General features: G+C 36.6%; 4 protein-coding genes across 4 annotated transcripts; all 4 read left to right on the top strand.

Moving 5' to 3' along the window:
* The first annotated feature begins 1,034 nt into the window (after positions 1-1,034).
* LOC149844436 (oxygen-evolving enhancer protein 3-2, chloroplastic-like) lies at positions 1,035-3,541 on the top strand. The gene is made up of 3 exons (XM_089994472.1): positions 1,035-1,455; positions 2,411-2,706; positions 3,348-3,541. Exons 1-3 carry the CDS (start codon positions 1,137-1,139, stop codon positions 3,444-3,446), a joined length of 714 nt encoding a protein of 237 aa, XP_089850598.1. The 5' UTR covers positions 1,035-1,136; the 3' UTR covers positions 3,447-3,541.
* Positions 3,542-8,298: 4,757 nt separating this feature from the next.
* On the top strand, positions 8,299-10,777 carry LOC149844437 (uncharacterized). Its single transcript, XM_089997163.1, has 3 exons — positions 8,299-8,481; positions 9,693-9,732; positions 10,554-10,777. The coding sequence occupies exons 1-3, from the start codon at positions 8,299-8,301 to the stop codon at positions 10,775-10,777; spliced, it is 447 nt and encodes a 148-aa protein (XP_089853289.1).
* Positions 10,778-10,809: 32 nt separating this feature from the next.
* Positions 10,810-11,946, top strand: LOC149844438 (uncharacterized). The gene is made up of 2 exons (XM_089997216.1): positions 10,810-10,924; positions 11,137-11,946. Exons 1-2 carry the CDS (start codon positions 10,824-10,826, stop codon positions 11,456-11,458), a joined length of 423 nt encoding a protein of 140 aa, XP_089853342.1. The 5' UTR covers positions 10,810-10,823; the 3' UTR covers positions 11,459-11,946.
* A 5,214-nt stretch (positions 11,947-17,160) lies between these two features.
* Positions 17,161-22,888, top strand: LOC149844439 (uncharacterized). Its single transcript, XM_089994481.1, has 5 exons — positions 17,161-17,404; positions 18,272-18,345; positions 19,229-19,414; positions 20,911-20,950; positions 22,054-22,888. The coding sequence occupies exons 2-5, from the start codon at positions 18,343-18,345 to the stop codon at positions 22,134-22,136; spliced, it is 312 nt and encodes a 103-aa protein (XP_089850607.1). The 5' UTR covers positions 17,161-17,404; positions 18,272-18,342; the 3' UTR covers positions 22,137-22,888.
* Positions 22,889-23,137: the final 249 nt, after the last annotated feature.

Genomic DNA, 23,137 nt, shown 5'->3' on the forward strand with positions numbered 1-23,137 from the left:
TTTCGAGTACTGAATTCAGATACATATTATTGTTTTGACTTTTATAATACTCGGTCTTTTGGAATTAACATACCTTAAATGAGTCATGTTATCTGCATTTGAATTCAGTATAATTGTTTTTGTGTGAAACGTAACCTATCTGAGGTTTTGAACCCAAGTTTAAAAAGATTTTTACTGATAATTATTCAATAAAAGAAAAAATTTAATTTTTACGTATTTTTCAAAGGTTAAAAAATTTTCAAGAGATGGTTAGCAATTGATATTCATTGTACCTCTTGTCCATTTCCTCCTCCAAACTCATTGTATGTGTATCAAACACCGACAACTAGGCTACCAGCGATTGGGTTGTGGTCGGATTCCGACATTCTTGAGGTTCAATACACAGTTTCGTCTTCGACGGAGGCCTTAATGAAAAAACATTTCTTGGATAGGTGGAGATATTTTTTTTTATAAAAAATCATATTATTTTTTAGAAAAACTTTCTTTAAATTTTTTTTCTCTCATTTGAAATTATTGAAGAAGTGTACATTTTTCCTTCCTACTTTCACTTTTCCTACATCCTTCCCACTTTCAAATGTGCCCTAAAGGACATCAAATTTTTTGTATTTTGAAAGACCCCCCCCCGTCTTTTGAGGAAGCAAGGAGTTTCCTGCTTCCCAAGTGCCATATAGCAATAAGCTTCCAGTAACTATGCTTTGTGCACACCCACTTATCCTGAAAACCAAGACAAGTTGGGATAATTTGCCCTGTAACAAAATACATCCCAACTTATTCGATGAGTGGTACATCCAAACACCACCTTAGAATAGACTTTGTCATATACATTAAACAACTGAAGATGATTGATTGAACCCAACCTTACAGGGGCTGGGTTGGACCATTCATGATCCAGATCAAACACTGCCATTGGCTACCTCTTGTGAAACCCAATCTAGGTGGCTAAGTTGTTCTTCCAATGACGTGACACGTGTCACCACATGAGTGGTTCCCACGTTATCCCAACCAACGGGGAGATAAGGAACCGATCGCACAAAAGAGATTGCGTCGAGGGAGAAAACACCAACTGCACATAAACCACAGCTTTCTACTCACAGCGTTACAGGAAGATCTCCGTGAGCTTCAGGAAGCATAAGAAGATGGCTCATGCAATGGCTTCAATGGCTGGCCTAGGCGGTGCTTCCCAAGCAGTTCTCGATGGGAGCCGCCAGCTAAGTTGCTCGAGCCGACTGATCGGAGCCACCTGTGGCAGCCGCATAGCTGTGAGCCGGTCGACATTTGTTCCAATTAGAGCTCAGCAGGCTCCAGTGGAGTCTGAATCCGTGGCTCAGAGCAGCCGCCGAGCTGTCCTCAGCTTCCTGACTGCTGGAGTCGCTGCCGGGGCCTTCGTCAAGTCGGTGCTCGCGGAGGCTAAGACGATCAAAGTGGGGCCTCCTCCACCACCTTCCGGCGGATTGCGTAAGTTTCCGAATTCTTGTCTAATAATTTGATTAGTCTTGTTATCCTTCAGATCGGTGTTCCTGAAATTAACAAGTGCAATTGAGCCATTTTACTTCTTTTTAGATATTTTGGCATTGTCGTTGCTTGAGAAGATGAACAAGATCAGTTCATGACAATTGCATTTCTTTGATATTGTATAAGCTGAAATGAAGTTGATGGTATGTTTTAATGCCATCAAAAAGCTAGAATTCTCTTAATTACTTGGTGTTCCTTTTGGTGTTTTGGGAAATTTTTGAAATCTTGGAAATTTGGATTCTTAGTGTCATCTAATCGGCCTCCCAAGACGATTGCAAGCACGCTCGTAATAAAGATTATTCAATTTATGATTGTTGGTGGGTCTCACCAAGAGAATATGTTTTAATGTGCCAAAATACATAGATAACTCCCTGCTGCGGACAACTGTATCAAAGAGTAGAATCACTTCTATTTGTGCACTTTCAAGTAGATTTGATTTTATGGATAGATTTATGACAACCTTCTTCTCTCTCTCTCTCTCTCATATTATTTGAAGGGTAGGAAAAAACTTATCCTCTTATCGTTTTTAACTCATCCTACATTTAGTGGAAATCATGTTTCAGATCTAGTAATTTAGATGCAAAAGGTTATCTTTTAATAGTTACATTTTGATACAATCTGAACCATACATCTTCTTACTTGATATATATTGTACTATTTAATTTTCTTGAACTAAAACATACTCCATGGAAAATGAACCATGATAAACATATCAATATGGCCCAATCTACTTCAAAATGCATGAGATACATGTATGATTCTTCAAATCTGCCAGTACATGTTTTTCTTTGTTTTGCATTGTTGGTTATATATATATATATATATATATATATCTGTGTGTGTGTGTGTGTGTGTGAACGAAATTGCAGTTTAAAACGTCATTTTTGCAATCATGAAGCTGGAACTCTGAACTCTGATGAGGCAAGGGACCTGATATTGCCTTTGAAGGACCGTTTCTATATCCAGCCACTAACTCCAGTTGAGGCTGCTAAGAGAGCAAAGGAATCAGCGAAAGACATTCTTGGCGTCAAGAGCTTGATTGACAAGAAGGCCTGGCCTTATGTGACGAATGATCTCCGTCTCAGGGCATCTTATCTCCGCTATGATCTCAACACTGTCATTGCTGCAAAGCCAAAGGATGAGAAGAAGAGCCTGAAAGAACTCACAGGAAAACTCTTCTCCACGATCGACAATGTAAACTCATCCTTCTTAACCTCTGCTTTTGTTTTACATTATTTTCTGTAAGTGAATTAGTGCAATCAAACTTCTAGCCATAAGGATGAGGTTCTTTACATCTATGAAAAGCAGCAAGGTATACATCAACTAGATGGTGCTGCTAGGTGAAGTTTGAATTGTCAGTAGTTGACTATCTGCAACTGCAGCATGACATGACCTGGTTCAGCTACCAAGTCCCTGTAGTAGAAATTCAGACATTTTGTGCAGAGTTTCATCTTGTTTACTTGTCATGGGACTAACAGTCATGCTGATAATGAACTTTTTCATCTAAATATATGCTTAACCAGAATAAGTTTTCTGAGCAAAAGCATTTGACTTCGTCCAGTCCAAGCCTATTCAAGTGGCAGATCAAAAAATGTCTAAGCAATGTAATGACTTGAGCATAACTAAGTCACACTGGACTAAGGCTTTGTTTGCAGGCTAATCAAGCAACCTTAGTTATTGGTGGTTATCCTGGCCTGTCTTTTGTAGCATGCACTCCAATTCTCTGATTTACTAAACAAATTTTTATATACATACAAAAAATCCTATTTAGAACAGTAATATGTGTTTTTTGCAGTTTAAATTTATTGATGTTTGTTTATCTGTTTGTTGGTCAGCTGGATCATGCAGCCAAGATAAAGAGCACCCCAGAAGCAGAGAAATACTATGCAGAGACCGTCACTACACTTAACGATGTTCTTGCTAAGCTAGGGTAGATTCATCGATTCTGTTTTGTAATATGCAGCTATTTGGCTTCTGTCTAAAACTTCAAAGCCCATCAGTCCATTAATGCAATGCTACCTTTTGAGGACTTAAGTTTGCAATGGAGATGATTTTGCATAGGAAGTTTGTTTCCAAATTTCAGTAAAAATAAGAATGAATGACTAGTGGAAGGATCAGTTTCTGAATCCTTCCTAGCAAAACATCAAATTTCCATATACATGTGCCAAGAACAAGTGGAAAATATCAATTTTATCTGGAACTGGTGACACACAAATTATCCCTGAATCAAACAATTTGTATAAAAGCAATGATAACTAATGGGAAGCTGGCTTTTTAAGATTGAGAGCTAGTCCTTTGCCATTAAGGCAAACAAGTAAGAAATACTGGAAAACTGTAGCTTGGCTGAGGACAATGGGAAATCCTGTTTTATCTTATCAGTAAACACAATACAGCAGTGTAGTAGCAAGCGATTGCTCTAAAATTGAAATGTGATGATAACTAAAAGTGACCAAAAAGATCTTTCTCTGCAACACATCACCTCCTAGATAAAAATGTTCACATATCACTGGATACTGAAGAGCCCCTGGGTCATATAACATGAAAGCTGGTTTTGAGATACTTGGATATCTTCAAAAATTTCTCTTTCAAGGGGAAAGAATAAAGATAAACAGCATTTCATGCAATATAAAGCGGGTCAGCATGAGTTGCAGTCAGTTTGCCAGAATGTAGGAAGCCAACATATATGTGTAGAGACTCTGAAATCGCCCTGACTGGATGTGTTAACAAATCTATCATCTGTCTTCAATGCAAAATAAAGTTGATAGCTGGACAAAAAAAAACAATCTTCCTTGAAACATGCATGTGCAATCTCCTGATTTGAGAAAACTACAACATTTAAGCTAATGCATACAGAATAATTAAAAAGACAAATTTGTCGAAAGTTATTGTTGCGGCTGAAATGAACATACAGCAGAAGTAAAGTTTCAAAAATTCATTGTGTTTAAATAATTTAGTAAGTTATTTTATGTTCATCCTAACAAAAAAAAACGTGGTTATGGTTATTTTGGAATATAATTAGGGAGATTCTGGTAATTCTGAAAGACATTTCGGAAGTTTATGTAATTTTAAAATGTCAGTAATTTCCATAACCTAAAGGGAGGTTTCTTTAATTTTAGAAAGGTTTTAAGTTCTTTTTACAATCGTATCCTTAAAAATCATAAAGTTCATAAGTCATAACTCATTACTGAGGGACCTCATGTTCGAATCCTAAGCGCACCATCCCTGAGCTTGACCAGAAGGGATGGTATAGAAAATTTAGAGCAGCACAGTTTTAAAAGTACAAGTTAAGGCAGATCCAATTAGTAAATGGTAGAACTTAGTATGGGACATTCAAACCCAAATTTGACAAACCAAAGTATTTGAATTTGATTATCGTTTGTTATATGTGTTTCATACAATAGATTTAAACCTGATAAAAATTTCAAATTTGTTAAAGAATAGGGTACCCTAAAAAGCATAATAATAATAATGATGGCTTCACGTAGATAAGAGAATGTTAGGACCACTCTAGGCCTTCTGCAGTTGTAGTCCAAATTAAACCATTTCCCTACCTAATAATGATGTGATACGTATATTTTACCTCCATACCTGATCATGATGCGCATGTGACCGTTAGATTTTACCCATTGACAACTTTTTAAATGGCCACCTATTGACAATTACTTTTGTACTTATTTAAGTACAATAGGGGCTGGGAAAGAAGAGGTTAGGCTCATGTTAACTCATAAAAAAACTCGTTCATAACTCATAAAACAGGCTTTGCAAGCTTAATATGAACAATACCTACTCGGCTTGGCACGACTCGGCTAGTCTAGTATGAGCCTGTTGGGTAGTAATAAATATATTATATATATATTTTACATGTATTTTCTTTTATAATTCTATTGATTGCAGCTCTAAAACAAGTGTATGTTTTATATAAATAAGCCAGCTTGAACTTGGCTCGTTTAACTTGGGCCATTATCAACTCAAATTCGGCTTCGCTCCCACGAGAATGAAGCTTGAACATTTCAAACTCTGCTCATTCAGCTCGTTTACCAGACCTAAATTCTTGATGTCTCCACTTATTCAGAAAAGTGAGACAAGCTGGGAAATTGGCATTGCCATTTACAGTTCAAATTTCCAACTTAGCCAACATTTGATCAGATGCATCCAAGCACTCCTTATGGGTTATGGGTTATGCATAAAATTTGGTACCTTTTTCACCAAGTTCGCATATATTTCAGAAATAGGCCTACCTATGAGTGTAAATTTCCACATCGCAAGAAATTTTTTATATTCACGTTTCCGAATGGTAATTCAGTGATGTTTAAGATGTTTGGTCGTTTTTTAGGGATGTTAATAAATTGAATTTTATCCGACTCAATCTGACTCTTTTTAGTAGGATTTGGTAAGCCAAAACGATACCCAGTTATAATAAGATGCGGATATGTTTTTTAGTTTTTGCTATTGAATCCAATGAATATCCTAATTTGATGGATATCCGAATCAGATTACATGTAAGAAACTGAATTTGGTATGAGCTTTTTACAATTCAAATCTGAATCCATTTAGCCAACATCCAATTAGTCGAATATGATATTGGCAACATTCTGTCCGAATCCGAACGGTTTAAATCCCTAGCCTTTTTTTTTCTTGAAGAGGAACTAAAACATTTCATTCATGCCAAGCTTCAATAACAGTTATACAAAACGAAGAGTTGGTATGAGCTTTTTTACAATTCAAACGACTAGTGTGTGCAGTCAAATTATCAAATTTCAGAACCTTGTTGAGTTTTAATCAGTTATTTTGGGAGGGGTTATGTGATTTCAATCATTTGAGGGGTGTCTGGGAAAAATCCGGCTTTCCCCCTTCGCTTCTCTCTCTCTCTCTCATATTCGTGAAAAGGCCATTCGTTCTCTGCAATTGGAATCGACCGAGAAGAAGCATTGGAATCGGCATAAGAAGAACAGGCATGTTTTTTTCTTTCATAAGAATTAGCTTCTGTGATACGTATTTCTTACTTACCCCATATGTGGTTTCTATTTGGACTATTACTTGCAGCTTCAACTTGCATGTAACGATTGGATTTGCTTTGTGGGTTGCCCTTATTTTCAGTGCTAACTTTGTTTCTTGTCTACCCATTTGCTGGTTATTTGGGTTCGTCATGGATTGACATGCCTTGGATCATTAGTGTTCAATTTTGGGGTTTCTTGTTCTTGTATGGGTTTTCTTCTTTTTCCTAACTTTTTCTAGTGGAATTGAATGTGTGAACTTTCAGGCACCAATGTGGTGTGATTTGGTTGAGTGCCGATGGCCTTCTTAATTGTGGCTCTTTCCACTTTGTTATTTACACTGGTTTTCAGTTTCTCTCTTTTCTGTTTTCATGTTTTACGATTTCTTTATGGCCGTGAGTCCGCCCCCCCCCCCCCTCTCTCTCTCTGGAGATCATATTCATTGGTATGTGTATTTTATTCATATATTTTTTCCAATGTTGTAAGCTCTGAAACATTTGCTGCTGCAATTGAAAACTTTTTTATTTATAATTTTAGACTTTATTTTCTTTGGAGAATGATAATGAAAAGGCTTAATTATCCATGGGAAATTTGCTGACAATCGTGTAATGTCTGTGTTGTTCTTGTCACAATATGAATTCCGTCATGGCTACCTCATAGGACATATAAATAATGACGATATTTTCATTTTCCCATTTTCCTTTTGTCATATTTCCTTGTTGATGAACGTACGGTTGCTTTCTTTTTTTACTTATGTGAAGGTTGGATATTGTGTTCGTGCTGGCGATAGCTCTTCAGCTAATTTTGTGAAATTTAAGTGCAGAGGAAGAGTGTTTCAGTTGACAGTTCTTGGGTGCGTCCCATTCCTCACTTGCATAGGGACATCGCAGCAAAATGGTGATTCAATTTCCATATTTTTTTTTTATTTCTTTTGTCATCTTTTATGTTCAATTTCCTTTTCTTGTAGAATTTTTTCTAATAAAATGTTAGAAAAGAAAGAATAAAAAAGAAAAGCCTGAACTGTTGATCTTCATTATTAATCAGACATGTAGACTGAAAAAAGGTATTTCAGGATATTCTTCACAACTCAATTTAGCTGTAGGTAATTAAACATTGCACATCCTTCCATCCAGTAACTCCCTCTGAGTAGTCATATTGTGGGTGTGTAGGCGACCCCGTTATTCAAAAAAATAGTATAGTCTAGAATGTTGCTTTGTGTCTCACATTCTACAATGCACTTTCCCAGCTTATCCCCTTTATCTGGATAAGTGGGGTGCATCCCACTGCTAGATTAAATTTATGTGATTCTCCTGTTTCTTTTGTCCTTTTTGGAGATGATATTTTTTATTATTGATATAGGTGCTATTGGTGATTTATCTTATCCAAGAAGCTAGTCATGGATCTTATTGGTGAATCAAGGAAACAATACTCTGTAAATGAACTAATATTTAGGTGGTTGTTACTACTGTAATACAAAATATTTGTTTCATATGTAACAAACCCACAGTCAGGAATGTTTTTTATTATGGAGTTCTAAGTCTACTGATGCATATTTACAAATTGTGTAAATACTAAAAGTATATTGAATATATGCAAGCTCATACATTGCATTAGCTTCTTCGTTCATATTTTTGTCGTGGGTATGCAACTTACTTTTTCTCCTCTGTCTTATTGAAGTGCATTATTTTACTTAAAAATACCTTCTAAGGGTGTTGTTTACTGTGTTTGGGTTTTTTATTTTTACTTGAGTTCCTTGCATACAAACGTAAGGGCTACTTGCTATATGCAAGCTATGTACATTCGTGTTAAGCGCCATAAGACAACCTACTTTCTGCAATGCGATCCAACTGAGACAATTCTAGATGTGAAGCAAAAGCTACATTCCTTGATTGACCAGCCTGCTAGTAATCAGAGGTTAATTCTCTTTGCAACTGGTGTAACATTGGATGATTCCAAAACATTGGCTGAGGAGAAGGTACTGACCGAAAGTCAGCTCCATATTTAGTTTATGCTTTTTATGTGATGTGAAACCAAACATTTGTGGAACACTTACTGCATAACATAAAGTGACTTTGGCCATCATTTAAGTTATGCAGGATTACTATCTGATAGCATTCATTTTCTGCCAATTTGTTGCTTTTGGTTACTTTATTTTGTTGAATATGCTCTTATTTGTAGAGGAACTTCACCAAAAAGACAAAAGACAAAATATCTCTTCCATATTAGAAGTAACCATCTTGTTTGTGTATCCTGAGTGAATATCTTGTAGCTTTGTTGGCATAATGTTGGACTGGGATGTGAATTCTCACACACACATGCACACACATGCACACACACACACATGCACACACATGCACATGCACACATGAACACACATGCACACACACACACACACAACACACACACACACACACACATGCACACACATGCATACACACACACAACTCTAAGTCGAACCCAAATCGGAGCCAGGAGCTTGATTCCAAAACAAAGTCATGCACTGGATAGATGCCGACCAAGAATTGTTGCATTCATTTGCTACTACCGACTATTACTAGATCAATACAGAATCTGGTTCAAAAACTTTTTATTGGCATCTGCCTGCATTGGATAATTGACGTGTGATCAGCATTAAGAATTATCATTTGTTTATTCTACTTCGTGCAAAACATTGCTAGGTCTGAGCAAATCTAGCAATTCCATTACCAAAAGTGTCAATTAGAAACTAGATCATTCAGTCTTATCCCATCTGTATGGGGTCAGTATGCAAGTCATGTTGCACCTTTTGTTTCTATCTGATGCTAAGCTCAAAGCAACCCAACATTCTCTTGTGTCCCATTCACTCTTTTCCTGCAATTCTTTATTGGTTTCAACCTTCTCTTAGAAAATGACAATTTTTTTTAAGTATGATTTGGAAAAAGTTGAGATTCTAGTGTTCAAAGGCAGTTTCTTGAAGGCTTGGTTTTTACCTAGTTTGGCCTCATTTTACCTTTCTAGAAAGAAATGTTACTGTATTTTCCCCTTTTTAATGATCTAGAAAAATTGTGACTCACAATTTTAATTTCAAGTGTCTTATAAGTTGCTCTCTATGGTTGGATTTGCATTGTGATCTTTATTTTATACATTTTTTACCTTTTAACTTTTCCTGACATTGAGTTCTCATAGTTTTTCTGTTTCCACATGCAGGTTGAAAATGATGCAATTGTGGCATTAACTCTGAGAAAAGGTTGTCTTTTATATCCTCTTTGTCTTCAAATATACAAAAAAGTAGAGGCATGATACACGTACTCCCACAAGCCACACATACACTTTAATTAAATGATGGCCTATATTGTCAAATTCTGGAAAAATATCTGATTTATGTTTGATTTTCTTACTACTTCCAATGTACTTTGTAGTCATTACTTGGAATATCTTAATTTCCTATCCTTTATTTTGATCCTCTGTCCTTGACTGACTTTAAGTTCAATAGGGTATTTCATATGCACTGATCTTTGTCTAGAAGTTATTGATGGGAATGAGTTTAAGCTCAATAGGGTATTTCATATGCACTGATCTTTGTCTAGAAGATGTTATTGATGGGATTGAGTTTAAGCTCAATAGGGTATTTCATATGCACTGATCTTTGTCTATAAGATGTTATTGATGGGAAAGAGCAATGACATGTACATCTTGTTTTGTCCATGAACAATTTTATAGGCAATTCCTGAAAAGGTTATGATTTTATATCATGTTTGGGCTTAAATTCACCCAATATAGAAAAACTATTGGTCAATATTTGGTGGATGCACTTTAATCTATGTGACAGACATTGTTTTTGGGAATCTTTGGAAAGTTAACACCCCATGATGTACCCATGTCAAACCGGGTCACATCAGGTTGGATCCAAATCATATTCCAACAGTTTCCTTATCTATTTATTTTATTTTTGTTTAATTATTTGTCTTGAAAGTTGGACGGTGTTAGTTTGCTTTGGTTGAATTGATATCTGTCATTTGAGATTTGTGGCACCAACTGCATTGTCTAACATTGAAACATGTGTTGCAGTTTATGTGGATGAAGGTGACGACAACTTTCTTTGGTGTGAGGATTCAACTTTTGATGGGTGTAGGGATGATGGTATTGATGAAAAATCAGAACTTGATAGGGAATGGAATAGGAGGCAAAATCAATTCCATACAATATCCTCAAGCAATTTCATGTCATATGTTTCTTCTATTTATGTGAAATGCTCTGTTTCTGATGAATGGTACATTGTCACTTTTGGCTAATGGGTTTCCATAACAAGGGCTTTAGATTGGTTACAGAGATGGGTTGATGGCAGGGAAGGAAGCTTCTGCACAGGAAGGCTTCAATGCTGGTTTCAGGGAATCTGTGATTGCTGGATATACTTGGGGATTGGTTAGAGGTATTAGCAGGTAAGAGTATATCTTAGTTATCACTTTTGTCCTCGAGTTAAACTGTGATGGAGGCGGTTGGTACTTGTTCTAGTAATGGTACTAAGATATGAATTTGCACTGTAATCTAAGATTTTGCAAATTACATCAGTGTGAGTCCATTCTTGCTCATGGATTTTTGCTATTGACCTTTTCTCTTTATTCCTTATTGATATGTTGTAAAACATGTGAAGTGCATTAGCTTGCCTTCCGGATGACTTGAAGGAGAAGCTGGTCGGAGGATCAGATAAAAGAAGTGAACTTCAAACATTGCATGAAGCTACAAGTTCTGTTTCATCAAATGAGGCCTTGAGATTGTTTCATGCTGATATAATCAATAGAAAATCTCTGGACCGTAGTCTGGATTCTTCAGATGGTTTGCAACAAGTGAATGTTTTGGATGATGTTTCATACTATGGGAAGTTGGAAAGCTTTAGGAACGAACTCAAGGCTGCTCTCTGTGAATCTCCTGCTTGTGAAATGATTGCAACACTAGAGTCCAAGATGGCTGGCTAACTTTTATTATTTAGAGAAGCGCTGATGCAGAAGTTAGGCTCGGTTTAGGAGTTGGAGATGGGAGGGGAGACGTGAGGGGTTAATAGATCTACCTATACCATTTACCCTCATTGATGTCTTGAAGCCAGGATTTAGGACATGGGAAGGGTGATGGGAGTGGAGAAGAGAGCAGAGTTATGCCTTTTTTAACTACATCCTCACAAGGATGTAGTTGACAACTGGACTCTCAACACCCATTTTCTTCTCACACTCCCAACACGGGCTCCCAAGCAGATCCTCAAGTGTATTGTGGCTTATCAGGTGGTCATTACTCAGCTGTACGTTTTGTAACTTGGTGGGTGGTGTTATTGCTTAAGAATAAAGTTGTTTGCCTGTTGCTGAAAGGCTTTGGTAAGGTAAGGCTGTGACATTTTTTAGTGTGTCATTGCCATATTCTTTTACAGATGAACATGGATAACATATTTATTTATAGATACAATTTCTTATCATTTCTTGGATCCACATTTTCCATGGATCATTTGTCTATATATGAAATAAACATTGCTTATGTTTTGCTTGGCCCTGATTTTTCTTCCAGTTTTCTCTTAGTAATCACTCGCATGTATCCAACCTCGAGGTCTGGCCGAATCTAATCGATTTGTTGTCTTACTAAGTCCTAACCATTCCAAGAAATTAATGGCAAGGTAGAAGCAGCTTTCTAGGAGAATGTTAGATCAAGGCCATGCCAGTGTGAATGAAAAATCACAAACCAGCTCTTATATTTCTCAATATTAGTGTCAACCTTCTTTTGGTTCCTAAATCGTTTTTGTAACAACACTGACATAGAATGATATTGCAATTAATAGGTCTGTTTGGACCTATCAACCAAAGTCAAGACCAAGCGTACATTTTTATTGGCAAAAGGCCTAAAATCCTAGTAGGTACAAAACTAGACCGGTCTCTGATCCTCATTGTATGGTCACCAAAATATCTTCAAATTGGGTCAGAGATCAGAGTGGGTCCAAAATTAAAGACACCAACAACACTCAATACCACAGACTTTATGTTGGCGAAGGCATACAAATATTAATTGAATCTTTATGATGTTTCCATGGCCTTCCTACCTGGGTGTTTGTACAAGCCAGGGCCAAGCCTGAGTTCTTCAATCTTAGCATGATAGTTAATGATGTCGAGCCCGAGCCAAGCCCTATTTGCATGTATCCAGGGGTGGGCAAGTGGGAACTTCAGAGAGATGTTACAAGTGTTGGTGTTGAGGTCCATACTTTTGGAGTGGGCTTCCTCAACCTCCTTATACATTAATTGATCCAACCGCTGCAAGAAGATATAGTATCTAAGAAAAGACATTAAATGCAATAAAAAGTGTTGTTTGAACGCCTAGAGATGCAAGAAGAAATCCAAGGTGCACATAGTTTGTTTTATTACACCTCCCTGTAGAAATAGATCAAAATAGGAAACTTCATGCTGATTTAAATTTATGCGTTTATCGACCATCAAATTCTGAAGCAGACACCTGCATGGCACTCGAGTTAGATCTGCTTGTTTTTCTATACGCTCTCATCTCTGACCTGTGAAATAAGTAGGAGGTGAAGGAGCAGGGAGTGCCACACAGCTGCTGTTGAGCATCATAACAATAAAAGACATAGTAGGTCTGTCTTTTGGATCATCTTGAACACAAAGCAAACCAATCTGAATACATCCTAACACTTCAGTTATTTGACATGATTCAGCCAAAGCCCGATCCATCAATTCCAAGGCTTTGTCATCTCTCCGGAGTCTCCAAGCCTGCAAAATTCCAATACTCATTTGAGTATATATATTTAAGAATGAAAAATGACTGTACTACCCTTGAGAATAATGATATTTTATATAATAGCCAAAAGATATCGCAATATTTCTTGCGTAGCCATCCACCTGATTTTTGTTGAATTTGGGAGCATTTTCTAAAGAATTTACCCTTCTGCTAAAACATGATGCAGTGAAACTCATAGTTTCAACGAAACTCCAAGTCGCCACCACCTTCACAATCACCATTACCACCGCCACCATCATCAATTGCGGTGGTAATGGTGATTGCGGTATTGATAATGGTGGTGATGACAATGGTGACAGTGGTGGTGATGATGGTGGAGAGAAGTAGTAATAGTATTGATAGTGGTGGTGGTGACGGTGATAGGGCCAATGGGGTGGAGTGGAAGAAAAGAAGTAGATGTAAAAAAAAAAGTAAGTCTCACAATTGTGATTCATTAGTTTTGTGACGATTAGGTTTTTCAATTGAGTTTCACTATTTTGATGTATAGGCTAACCTCAATTTTGCTGACGAAAGTGGAGTTTTGTTGAAACTGTGGTGAAAGTAGAGTTTTGCTCGATCACACTTTAGAGAAAGGACAAAATAGTCAGAAATGCCCCCAAATTCAGTGAAAATCAGGTGGCTGGGTATGCAAGAAATATTGCGATATCTTCTGGATATTATGTGAAATACCATTATTCTCAAAGGTAGTATGGTCATTTTCTTATTTAAGAACCTTTATTCCTCGAAAAAACTACGCTAATATGAGAATCCAATAAGCTTACACCTTTAAAAAAAAAATAGCGAATCCACTAAACTTACATATCCGATAAGGCTGCATTGCCCAGGTGCTGATTGAAAGGAAGGAGAATTCTTATGACCACTCACAATCTCCTATAACAAGATGCCAAAACTATAAACATCTGACTTAGCCGAATAACGTCTTTGCATCACATACTCCGGTGCCATATGTCCACTACAAGTAGAAAAACATGTTGCCACCAATACACATTTAAATTAATAAACAAGTTGTCATCAGAATTTACCAAAAGGAGAGCGTCTAGTGCGCAATCTAGAATCAATTTAGCTTTTCTATTAAATTGCAACAATCGGCCTTTGTGTAGACTCTATAGATAGAAAAAGGATGCTACCCTACGACATATTATGTTTGGCAGGAGCAGTTAGTTAACGTCACCTTGTGTTGGGACGTTCAAAGTTGGAACCCAAATGTATAAAGGGGTCTGCCTAACCCCAGCTAGCTTTCTCTGTCAAAAAAAAAAAAAACATTTTGAGTGAGAATTTGAAATCGACATAGGATGCATGGATTCCATCATATATGCCGTACAATGGGATCACGTTCCTCTAGATACAATCAGTAGTGTTGCTCGAATATAAGGAAGACCAATCAATGTATAATGTTGCCAGTCCTGAGCTTTGGTACTTGGGTAGTCATTCACATGGTATATCAATTGTAAGGTTTATATAGTCTGCGCTATCAATTGAGAGATAAAATCTCAATTAATTTGATTAAGTCCAGTGCATCTCCACCATAACTCTTCTCCTGTCCTTCCGTGTTCCAAGTCATTTGAAGATACATGCGGGTCAAAAAAGTGCTATTCTAAGGCTGCCAAGTGTAAATCATGAAACTATTGCAGACAGTTTTGTTTTATCAAATTTTCTTCCTACTGAATGAATGAATAAAAAGCTTTGCCTTTTTCTCAAAAAAAAAAAAAAGATACTCCTCAAATAGTTCATGGAAGGTACAAGCTTACTGTGTTCCAGCAATCTTGCTTGTGTTTGCCTGCGTTTCGTCCCCTCCGAAATTTCTTGCCATTCCAAAATCTGCAATTTTCGGGTTCATCTCCTTATCTAACAGCACATTACTGGCTTTCAGATTCCTGTGAATTATCTTAAGCCTAGAATCTTCATGAAGTTGCAAATTAATTATAACAGATAGAACATTAAGTTAAATGAATTGTAATCAAATGATATGTGAAGTAGTAGTAATTACCTTGTAAACAGGACCATATCCACCTTGTCCAAGCTTGTTTTCAACTGAGAAATTGTTTGTGGCAACTCTAATGTCATCTAAATCAAAGAACAGTGGTTCCTTGTTCACCAGATCTGTTGATTGGACATAGAGAAGTTCTTTTTCTTCTGTTAAGTTTGGAGTTCTAAGCATGTGAAACTTTTTTTTTTACCAAGAAACCAAGAATTGTGAAACATAAGAACTCATTGTTCATTACCTTGTGGTTTTCTTTCCCTTCTTCCCCTCATTATCAGGAAGCCAGCACAAGTGATGAGGAGAAGTCCTGCTATTGGGATTAAAATGGAGACAATAATAATGCTTGTGCTGTGTTTTCCATTACCTGCATTGGAAGTCTATGCCATTTCGTGATCGCCTCTCAGCAACGCATATAATAAATCATTTCATACGTATTATGTAAAGAATAATATTTTAAAGCTATTTTTATGCTTCTTGCTCATGTTGGTACGTACTTGGAGACGCTTGAGCAACTAATAATAATTGAGGCAGAACCCGAAATTTTGATCTGAATTTGACAAACCAAAGTATTTGAATTTGATTATCGTTTGTTAGATGTGTTTCATGCAATAGATTTAAAGCTAATAAAAAATTCAAATTTGTTAAAGAATAGGGTACCCTAAAAAGCATAATAATAATAATGATGGCTTCACGTAGATAAGAGAATGTTAGGACCACTCTAGGCCTTCTGTAGTCGTAGTCCAAATTAAGCCATTTGCCTACCTAATAATGATGTGATACGTATATTTTACCTCCATACCTGATCATGATGCGCATGTGACCGTTAGATTTTACCCATTGACAACTTTTTAAATGGCCACCTATTGACAATTACTTTTGTACTTATTTAAGTACAATAGGGGCTGGGAAAGAAGAGGTTAGGCTCATGTTAACTCATAAAAAAACTCGTTCATAACTCATAAAACAGGCTTTGCAAGCTTAATATGAACAATACCTACTCGGCTTGGCACGACTCGGCTAGTCTAGTATGAGCCTGTTGGGTAGTAATAAATATATTATATATATATTTTACATGTATTTTCTTTTATAATTCTATTGATTGCAGCTCTAAAACAAGTGTATGTTTTATATAAATAAGCCAGCTTGAACTTGGCTCGTTTAACTTGGGCCATTATCAACTCAAATTCGGCAATGCTCCCACGAGAATGAAGCTTGAACATTTCAAACTCTGCTCATTCAGCTCGTTTACCAGACCTAAATTCTTGATGTCTCCACTTATTCAGAAAAGTGAGACAAGCTGGGAAATTGGCATTGCCATTTACAGTTCAAATTTCCAACTTAGCCAACATTTGATCAGATGCATCCAAGCACTCCTTATGGGTTATGGGTTATGCATAAAATTTGCTACCTTTTTCACCAAGTTCGCATATATTTCAGAAATAGGCCTACCTATGAGTGTAAATTTCCACATCGCAAGAAATTTTTTATATTCACGTTTCCGAATGGTAATTCAGTGATGTTTAAGATGTTTGGTCGTTTTTTAGGGATGTTAATAAATTGAATTTTATCCGACTCAATCTGACTCTTTTTAGTAGGATTTGGTAAGCCAAAACGATACCCAGTTATAATAAGATGCGGATATGTTTTTTAGTTTTTGCTATTGAATCCAATGAATATCCTAATTTGATGGATATCCGAATCAGATTACATGTAAGAAACTGAATTTGGTATGAGCTTTTTACAATTCAAATCTGAATCGATTTAGCCAACATCCAATTAGTCGAATATGATATTGGCAACATTCTGTCCGAATCCGAACGGTTTAAATCCCTAGCCTTTTTTTTTCTTGAAGAGGAACTAAAACATTTCATTCATGCCAAGCTTCAATAACAGTTATACAAAACGAAGAGTCGGCAAGGACCAAGGAGGGGACTAGTGTGTGCAGTCAAATTATCAAATTTCAGAACCTTGTTGAGTTTTAATCAGTTATTTTGGGAGGGGTTATGTGATTTCAATCATTTGAGGGGTGTCTGGGAAAAATCCGGCTTTCCCCCTTCGCTTCTCTCTCTCTCTCTCATATTCGTGAAAAGGCCATTCGTTCTCTGCAATTGGAATCGACCGAGAAGAAGCATTGGAATCGGCATAAGAAGAACAGGCATGTTTTTTTCTTTCATAAGAATTAGCTTCTGTGATACGTATTTCTTACTTACCCCATATGTGGTTTCTATTTGGACTATTACTTGCAGCTTCAACTTGCATGTAACGATTGGATTTGCTTTGTGGGTTGCCCTTATTTTCAGTGCTAACTTTGTTTCTTGTCTACCCATTTGCTGGTTATTTGGGTTCGTCATGGATTGACATGCCTTGGATCATTAGTGTTCAATTTTGGGGTTTCTTGTTCTTGTATGGGTTTTCTTCTTTTTCCTAACTTTTTTCTAGTGGAATTGAATTTGTGAACTTTCAGGCACCAATGTGGTGTGATTTGGTTGAGTGCCGATGGCCTTCTTAATTGTGGCTCTTGCCACTTTGTTATTTGCACTGATTTTCAGTTTCTCTCTTTTCTGTTTTCATGTTTTACGATTTCCTTATGGTCGTGAGTCCCCTCTCTTTCTCTCTCTCTCTCTCTGGAGATCATATTCATTAGTATGTGTATTTTATTCATATATTTTTTCCAATGATGTAAGCTCTGAAACATTTGCTGCTGCAATTGAAAACTTTTTTATTTATAATTTTAGACTTTATTTTCTTTGGAGAATGATACATGAACAGGCTTAATTTTCCATGGAAATTTTACTGACAATCGTGTAATGTATGTGTTGTTCTTCTCACAATATGAATTCCGTCAGGGCTACCTCATAAGGCATATAAATAAGGACGATATTTTCATTTTCCCATTTTCCTTTTGTCCTATTTCCTTGTCCATGAACGCACGGTTGCTTTCTTTTTTTACTTATGTGAAGGTTGGATATTGTGTTCGTGCTGGCGATAGCTCTTCAGCTAATTTTGTGAAATTTAAGTGCAGAGGAAGAGTGTTTCAGTTGACAGTTCTTGGGTGCGTCCCATTCCTCACTTGCATAGGGACATCGCAGCAAAATGGTGATTCAATTTCCATATATTTTTTTATTTCTTTTGTTATCTTTTATGTTCAATTTCCTTTTCTTGTAGAATTTTTTCTAATTAAATGTTAGAAAAAAAGAAGAAGAAGCCTGAACTGTTGATCTTCATTATTAATCAGACATGTAGACTGAAAAAAGGTATTTCAGGATATTCTTCACAACTCAGTTTAGCTGTAGGTAATTAAACGTTGCGCATTCTTCCATCAAGTAACTCCCTGAGTAGTCATATTGTGGGTGTGTAGGCAACCCCGTTATTAAAAAAAATAGCATAGTCTAGAATGTTGCTTTGTGCTTCACATTCTACAATGCATTTTCCCAGCTTATCCCCTTTATCTGGATAAGTGGGGTGCATCCCACTGCTAGTTTAAATTTATGTGATTCTCCTGTTTCTTTTGTCCTTTCTGGAGATGATATTTTTGATGATTGATAGGTGCTTTTGGTGATTTAACTTATCCAAGAAGCTAGTCATGGATCTTATTGGTGCATCAAGGAAACAATACTCTGTAAATGAACTAGTATTTAGGTGGTGGTTGTTACTACTGTAATACAAAATATTTGTTTCATATGTAACAAACCCACAGTCAGGAATGGTTTTTATTATGGAGTTCTAAATCTACTGATGCATATTTACAAATTGTGTAATTACTAAAAGTATATTGAATATATGCAAGCTCATACATTGCATTAGCTTCTTCGTTCATATTTTTGTCGTGGGTATGCAACTTACTTTTTCTCCTCTGTCTTATTGAAGTGCATTATTTTACTTAAAAATACCTTCTAAGGGTGTTGTTTACTGTGTTTGGGTTTTTTATTTTTACTTGATTTCCTTGCATACAAACGTAAGAGCTACTTGCTATATGCAGGCTATGTACATTCGTGTTAAGCGCCATAAGACAACCTACTTTCTGCAATGCGATCCAACTGAGACAATTCTAGATGTGAAGCAAAAGCTACATTCCTTGATTGACCAGCCTGCTAGTAATCAGAGGTTAATTCTCTTTGCAACTGGTGTAACATTGGATGATTCCAAAACATTGGCTGAGGAGAAGGTACTGACCGAAATTCAGCTCCATATTTAGTTTATGCTTTTTATGTGATATGAAACCAAACATTTGTGGAACACTTACTGCATAACATAAAGTGACTTTGGCCATCATTTAAGTTATGCAGGATTACTATCTGATAGCATTCATTTTCTGCCAATTTGTTGCTTTTGGTTACTTTATTTTGTTGAATATGCTCTTATTTGTAGAGGAACTTCACCAAAAAGACAAAGGACAAAATATCTCTTCCATATTAGAAGTAACCACCTTGTTTGTGTATCCTGAGTGAATATCTTGTAGCTTTGTTGGCATAATGTTGGACTGGTTTGTGAATTCTCACAAACACACATGCACACACACACACACACACATATGCACGCACATGCACACACGCATACACACATGCATATACACAACTCTAAGTCGAATCCAAATCGAAGCCAGGAGCTTGATTCCAAAACAAAGTCATGCACTGGATTGATGCCAACCAAGAATTGTTGCATTCATTTGCTACTACCGACTATTACTAGATCTATGCAGAGTCTGGTTCAAAGAACTTTTATTGGCATCAGCCTGTGTTGGATAATTGACGTGTGATCAGCATTAAGATTTAAGAATTATCATTTGTTTATTCTACTTCGGGCAAAACATTGCTAGGTCTGAGCAAATCTAGCAATTCCATTACCAAAGGTGTCAATTAGAAACTAGATCATTCAGTCTTATCACATCTGTATGGGGTCAGTATGCAAGTCTTGTTGCACCTTTTGTTTCTATCTGATGCTAAGCTCAGAGCAACCCAACATTCTCTTGTCCCATTCACTATTTTCCTGCAATTCTTTATTGGTTTCAACCTTGTCTTAAAAAATGACAATTTTTTTTAAGTATGATTTGGAAAAAGCTGAGATTCTAGTGTTCAAAGGCAGTCTCTTGAAGGTTTGGTTTTTACCTAGTTTGGCCCATGGTTGTCAGTCAAGGAAGCGGGAGCGGGAAGTGATAGCGAAGCGAGGCACTTTCAAAATTTTAGGAAGCGGGGAGCGTGGGACGACTTAGGAGCGAATCAGGAATCGTCTCGGAAGCAACCTAGGAAGTGAACCGAAAGCGACCTAGCAAGCGAGGGGGAAGCGAAAAAGAGAAAAAAATAATAAAAATAAAAACACAAAAAAAAGGAAAAAAGGGGGAAGCGCGCTTCCCAAAAAAAATTGGCGCTTTCCTGTGCGTTTATGAAGTGCGACGTTTCACTCTTCCAAAACGCACTTCCCCACTTAGCTAGGCATTTCCGGTAACTCTGGTTTGGCCTCATTTTACCTTTCTATAAAGAAATGTAACTGTATTTTACCCTTTTTAATGATCTAGAAGAATTGTGACTTACAATTTTAATTTCAAGTGTCTTATAAGTTGCTCTCTATGGTTGGATTTGCATTGTGATCTTTCTTTTATACATTTTTTACCTTTTAACTTTTTCTGACATTGAGTTCTCATAGTTTTTCTATTTTCACATACAGGTTGAAAATGATGCAATTGTGGCATTAACTCTGAGAAAAGGTTGCCTTTTATATCCTCTTTGTCTTCAAATATACAAAAAAGTAGAGGCATGATACATGTACTCCCACAAGCCACACAGACACTTTAATTAAATGATGGCCTATATTTTCAAATTCTGGAAAAATATCTGATTTATGTGTGATTTTCTTACTACTTCCAATGTACTTTGTAGTCATTAATTGGAATATCTTAATTTCCTATCCTTTATTTTGATCCTCTGTCCTTGACTGAGTTTAAGTTCAATAGGATATTTCATATGCACTGATCTTTGTCTAGAAGATGTTATTGATGGGAACGAGTTTAATCTCAATAGGGTATTTCATATGCACTGATCTTTGTCTATAAGATGTTATTGATGGGAAAGAGCAATGACATGTACATCTTGTTTTGTCCATGAACAATTTTATAGGCAATTCCTGAAAAGGCTATGATTTTATATCATGTTTGGGCTTGAATTCACTCAATATAGAAAAACTATTGGTCAATATTTGGTGGGATATACTTTAATCTATGTGACACATTGTTTTGGGGAATCTTTGGAAAGTTAACAAAAAAATTGATAAATTCAAGACGTTCATCAAATCTTAACGAGTCAAGGGCCTATAAAGTTTGGTGCAAGAATATCATGATAAATTTGAATCTACTGAATACTGATAATAAATCTCAGGGTATTGGAAAATCTCTATGTATCATGATATTTGAAAATGCTGGATATATTTGTGATAGATAACCTGTTCTACTAGCTTATTTAATTTTTGGTATCTAATCTTATATATTTTGATGGGATCCTTCTGACTCCCATTGTTAAAACAGTCAGTGGATGTGGAAGGCATGGACTTGGCTTACCAACATTCTCTGTCAGTTTAAAACTTGTTTAACTGAAGCATCTGTTTGATTCTTGATCTGGTTATGCCCATGCCAATTCACACACGCTACACACTGTTTCATGGTTGCTGTACCTAGAAAAGAATTTGCATTCTCCATGAAGCGCCCCTGATTTTGTTTTCTCCTTGTTCTGTGTGTTCTTTTGTTTCGTTCTTCTGTTTTGCTTCTTGTTTTACATTGATTCTATAGAAGTTATCTTACTTTTGTTTGTCCTCCAGATAACAGTGAATTTGAGGATGTCAACATTGAGAAACCGGAGGATGTTGGTAATTCGCCTGAAGCAGATGCTGTGTCGAGCTAAATACCACCAAACTACTTCAGATTGATCACTGTAGATGCTATTTTATCATCATTGTCATCATCAGTACTTTTGCAATGATCACACTTCCATTGTTAGATGAAAGTCCAGAGAGGATGAACCATGCTTTGTAGGTAATCTTGTAAGAACACTGCTACTTCTTGTAACCTGAACATCTGCAAGTCTGATATGCTCTGAAGGGCATAAGTTTTCTCGTTTCGCTACAGGGAAGGTAATTAACTGTTGCCAACTTTAACTTATGGAAATGGTAAATAGAACATGTTAAACATGATCCAAAGGTTAGTTTCTGCTTTTGGAGATGTGTAAATCAAGTGCCTACCACCATAAGTTATGGTGGTTCAGTACCACACCCTTTCTGAAAGAGAAAACATATGGTGGTTTTGAAGTCATAGGATGCATTGAATGTCCTGGATCTTGGATTCGTGTGATGAATTTGATGTGGGGCTTATGTCATATTCATGTTTTTTTTGGGATGTGGGAGTGTGTAGCTGTAAATGGGGATTTCAGATCCTTGGATCTAAGATCCTTGTTTGAGAGGGGGTTGAATCAAGGTGTGGGACCTGTACCATGCAGTGGATTTCTCTGTAAATCTACGGCATTCAAATGCCCCCTTAGAGACTAAGACCACCACTTCATTCTTGTAATGAGCCGACTCGGGTTCGAGCTGGTAATGATTCCGAGCTAAACAAGTTGAGCTTTGCAGAGCTCGAATCAATAAAATTTCATCCCCAAAATCTATTGCTTGCAAACCAAATACTTCAATCATTCACTGTACACTATATTGTATGATGTAAAATATATTTATGACTACTTAATGAGCTTATACGAGTCGACCAGAGCCAACATCTATTGTTCATTTTTGGTTTGCTGAGTCTATTTTACTAGTTCGAATGAGGAGCTGAACACAAGCCGGGCTACAAGCAGCTTGGCTTATTTGCCAGCCTAGTACTGGCCTGTATGTCCACTTCCCAATGACGAACTCG

The sequence above is a fragment of the Nuphar pumila genome, chromosome 2 (assembly GCF_984573655.1).
Source record: "Nuphar pumila chromosome 2, dmNupPumi1.hap1.1, whole genome shotgun sequence".
NCBI classification, from domain to species: domain Eukaryota; kingdom Viridiplantae; phylum Streptophyta; class Magnoliopsida; order Nymphaeales; family Nymphaeaceae; genus Nuphar; species Nuphar pumila.

What these genes read in the sequence shown, in the direction of transcription:
- LOC149844436 (XM_089994472.1), top strand. Translation starts at nt 1,137, where the DNA reads ATGGCTCATGCAATGGCTTCAATGGCTGGCCTAGGCGGTGCTTCCCAA. An exon ending in ACCACCTTCCGGCGGATTGC is followed by an intron (nt 1,456 to 2,410) that starts GTAAGTTTCCGA and finishes GCAATCATGAAG; the next exon opens with CTGGAACTCTGAACTCTGAT. An exon ending in TCTTCTCCACGATCGACAAT is followed by an intron (nt 2,707 to 3,347) that starts GTAAACTCATCC and finishes TTTGTTGGTCAG; the next exon opens with CTGGATCATGCAGCCAAGAT.
- LOC149844437 (XM_089997163.1), top strand. Translation starts at nt 8,299, where the DNA reads ATGTACATTCGTGTTAAGCGCCATAAGACAACCTACTTTCTGCAATGC. An exon ending in AAACATTGGCTGAGGAGAAG is followed by an intron (nt 8,482 to 9,692) that starts GTACTGACCGAA and finishes TTCCACATGCAG; the next exon opens with GTTGAAAATGATGCAATTGT. An exon ending in GGCATTAACTCTGAGAAAAG is followed by an intron (nt 9,733 to 10,553) that starts GTTGTCTTTTAT and finishes CATGTGTTGCAG; the next exon opens with TTTATGTGGATGAAGGTGAC.
- LOC149844438 (XM_089997216.1), top strand. Translation starts at nt 10,824, where the DNA reads ATGGCAGGGAAGGAAGCTTCTGCACAGGAAGGCTTCAATGCTGGTTTC. An exon ending in TTGGTTAGAGGTATTAGCAG is followed by an intron (nt 10,925 to 11,136) that starts GTAAGAGTATAT and finishes AAACATGTGAAG; the next exon opens with TGCATTAGCTTGCCTTCCGG.
- LOC149844439 (XM_089994481.1), top strand. An exon ending in AAACATTGGCTGAGGAGAAG is followed by an intron (nt 19,415 to 20,910) that starts GTACTGACCGAA and finishes TTTCACATACAG; the next exon opens with GTTGAAAATGATGCAATTGT. An exon ending in GGCATTAACTCTGAGAAAAG is followed by an intron (nt 20,951 to 22,053) that starts GTTGCCTTTTAT and finishes TTTGTCCTCCAG; the next exon opens with ATAACAGTGAATTTGAGGAT.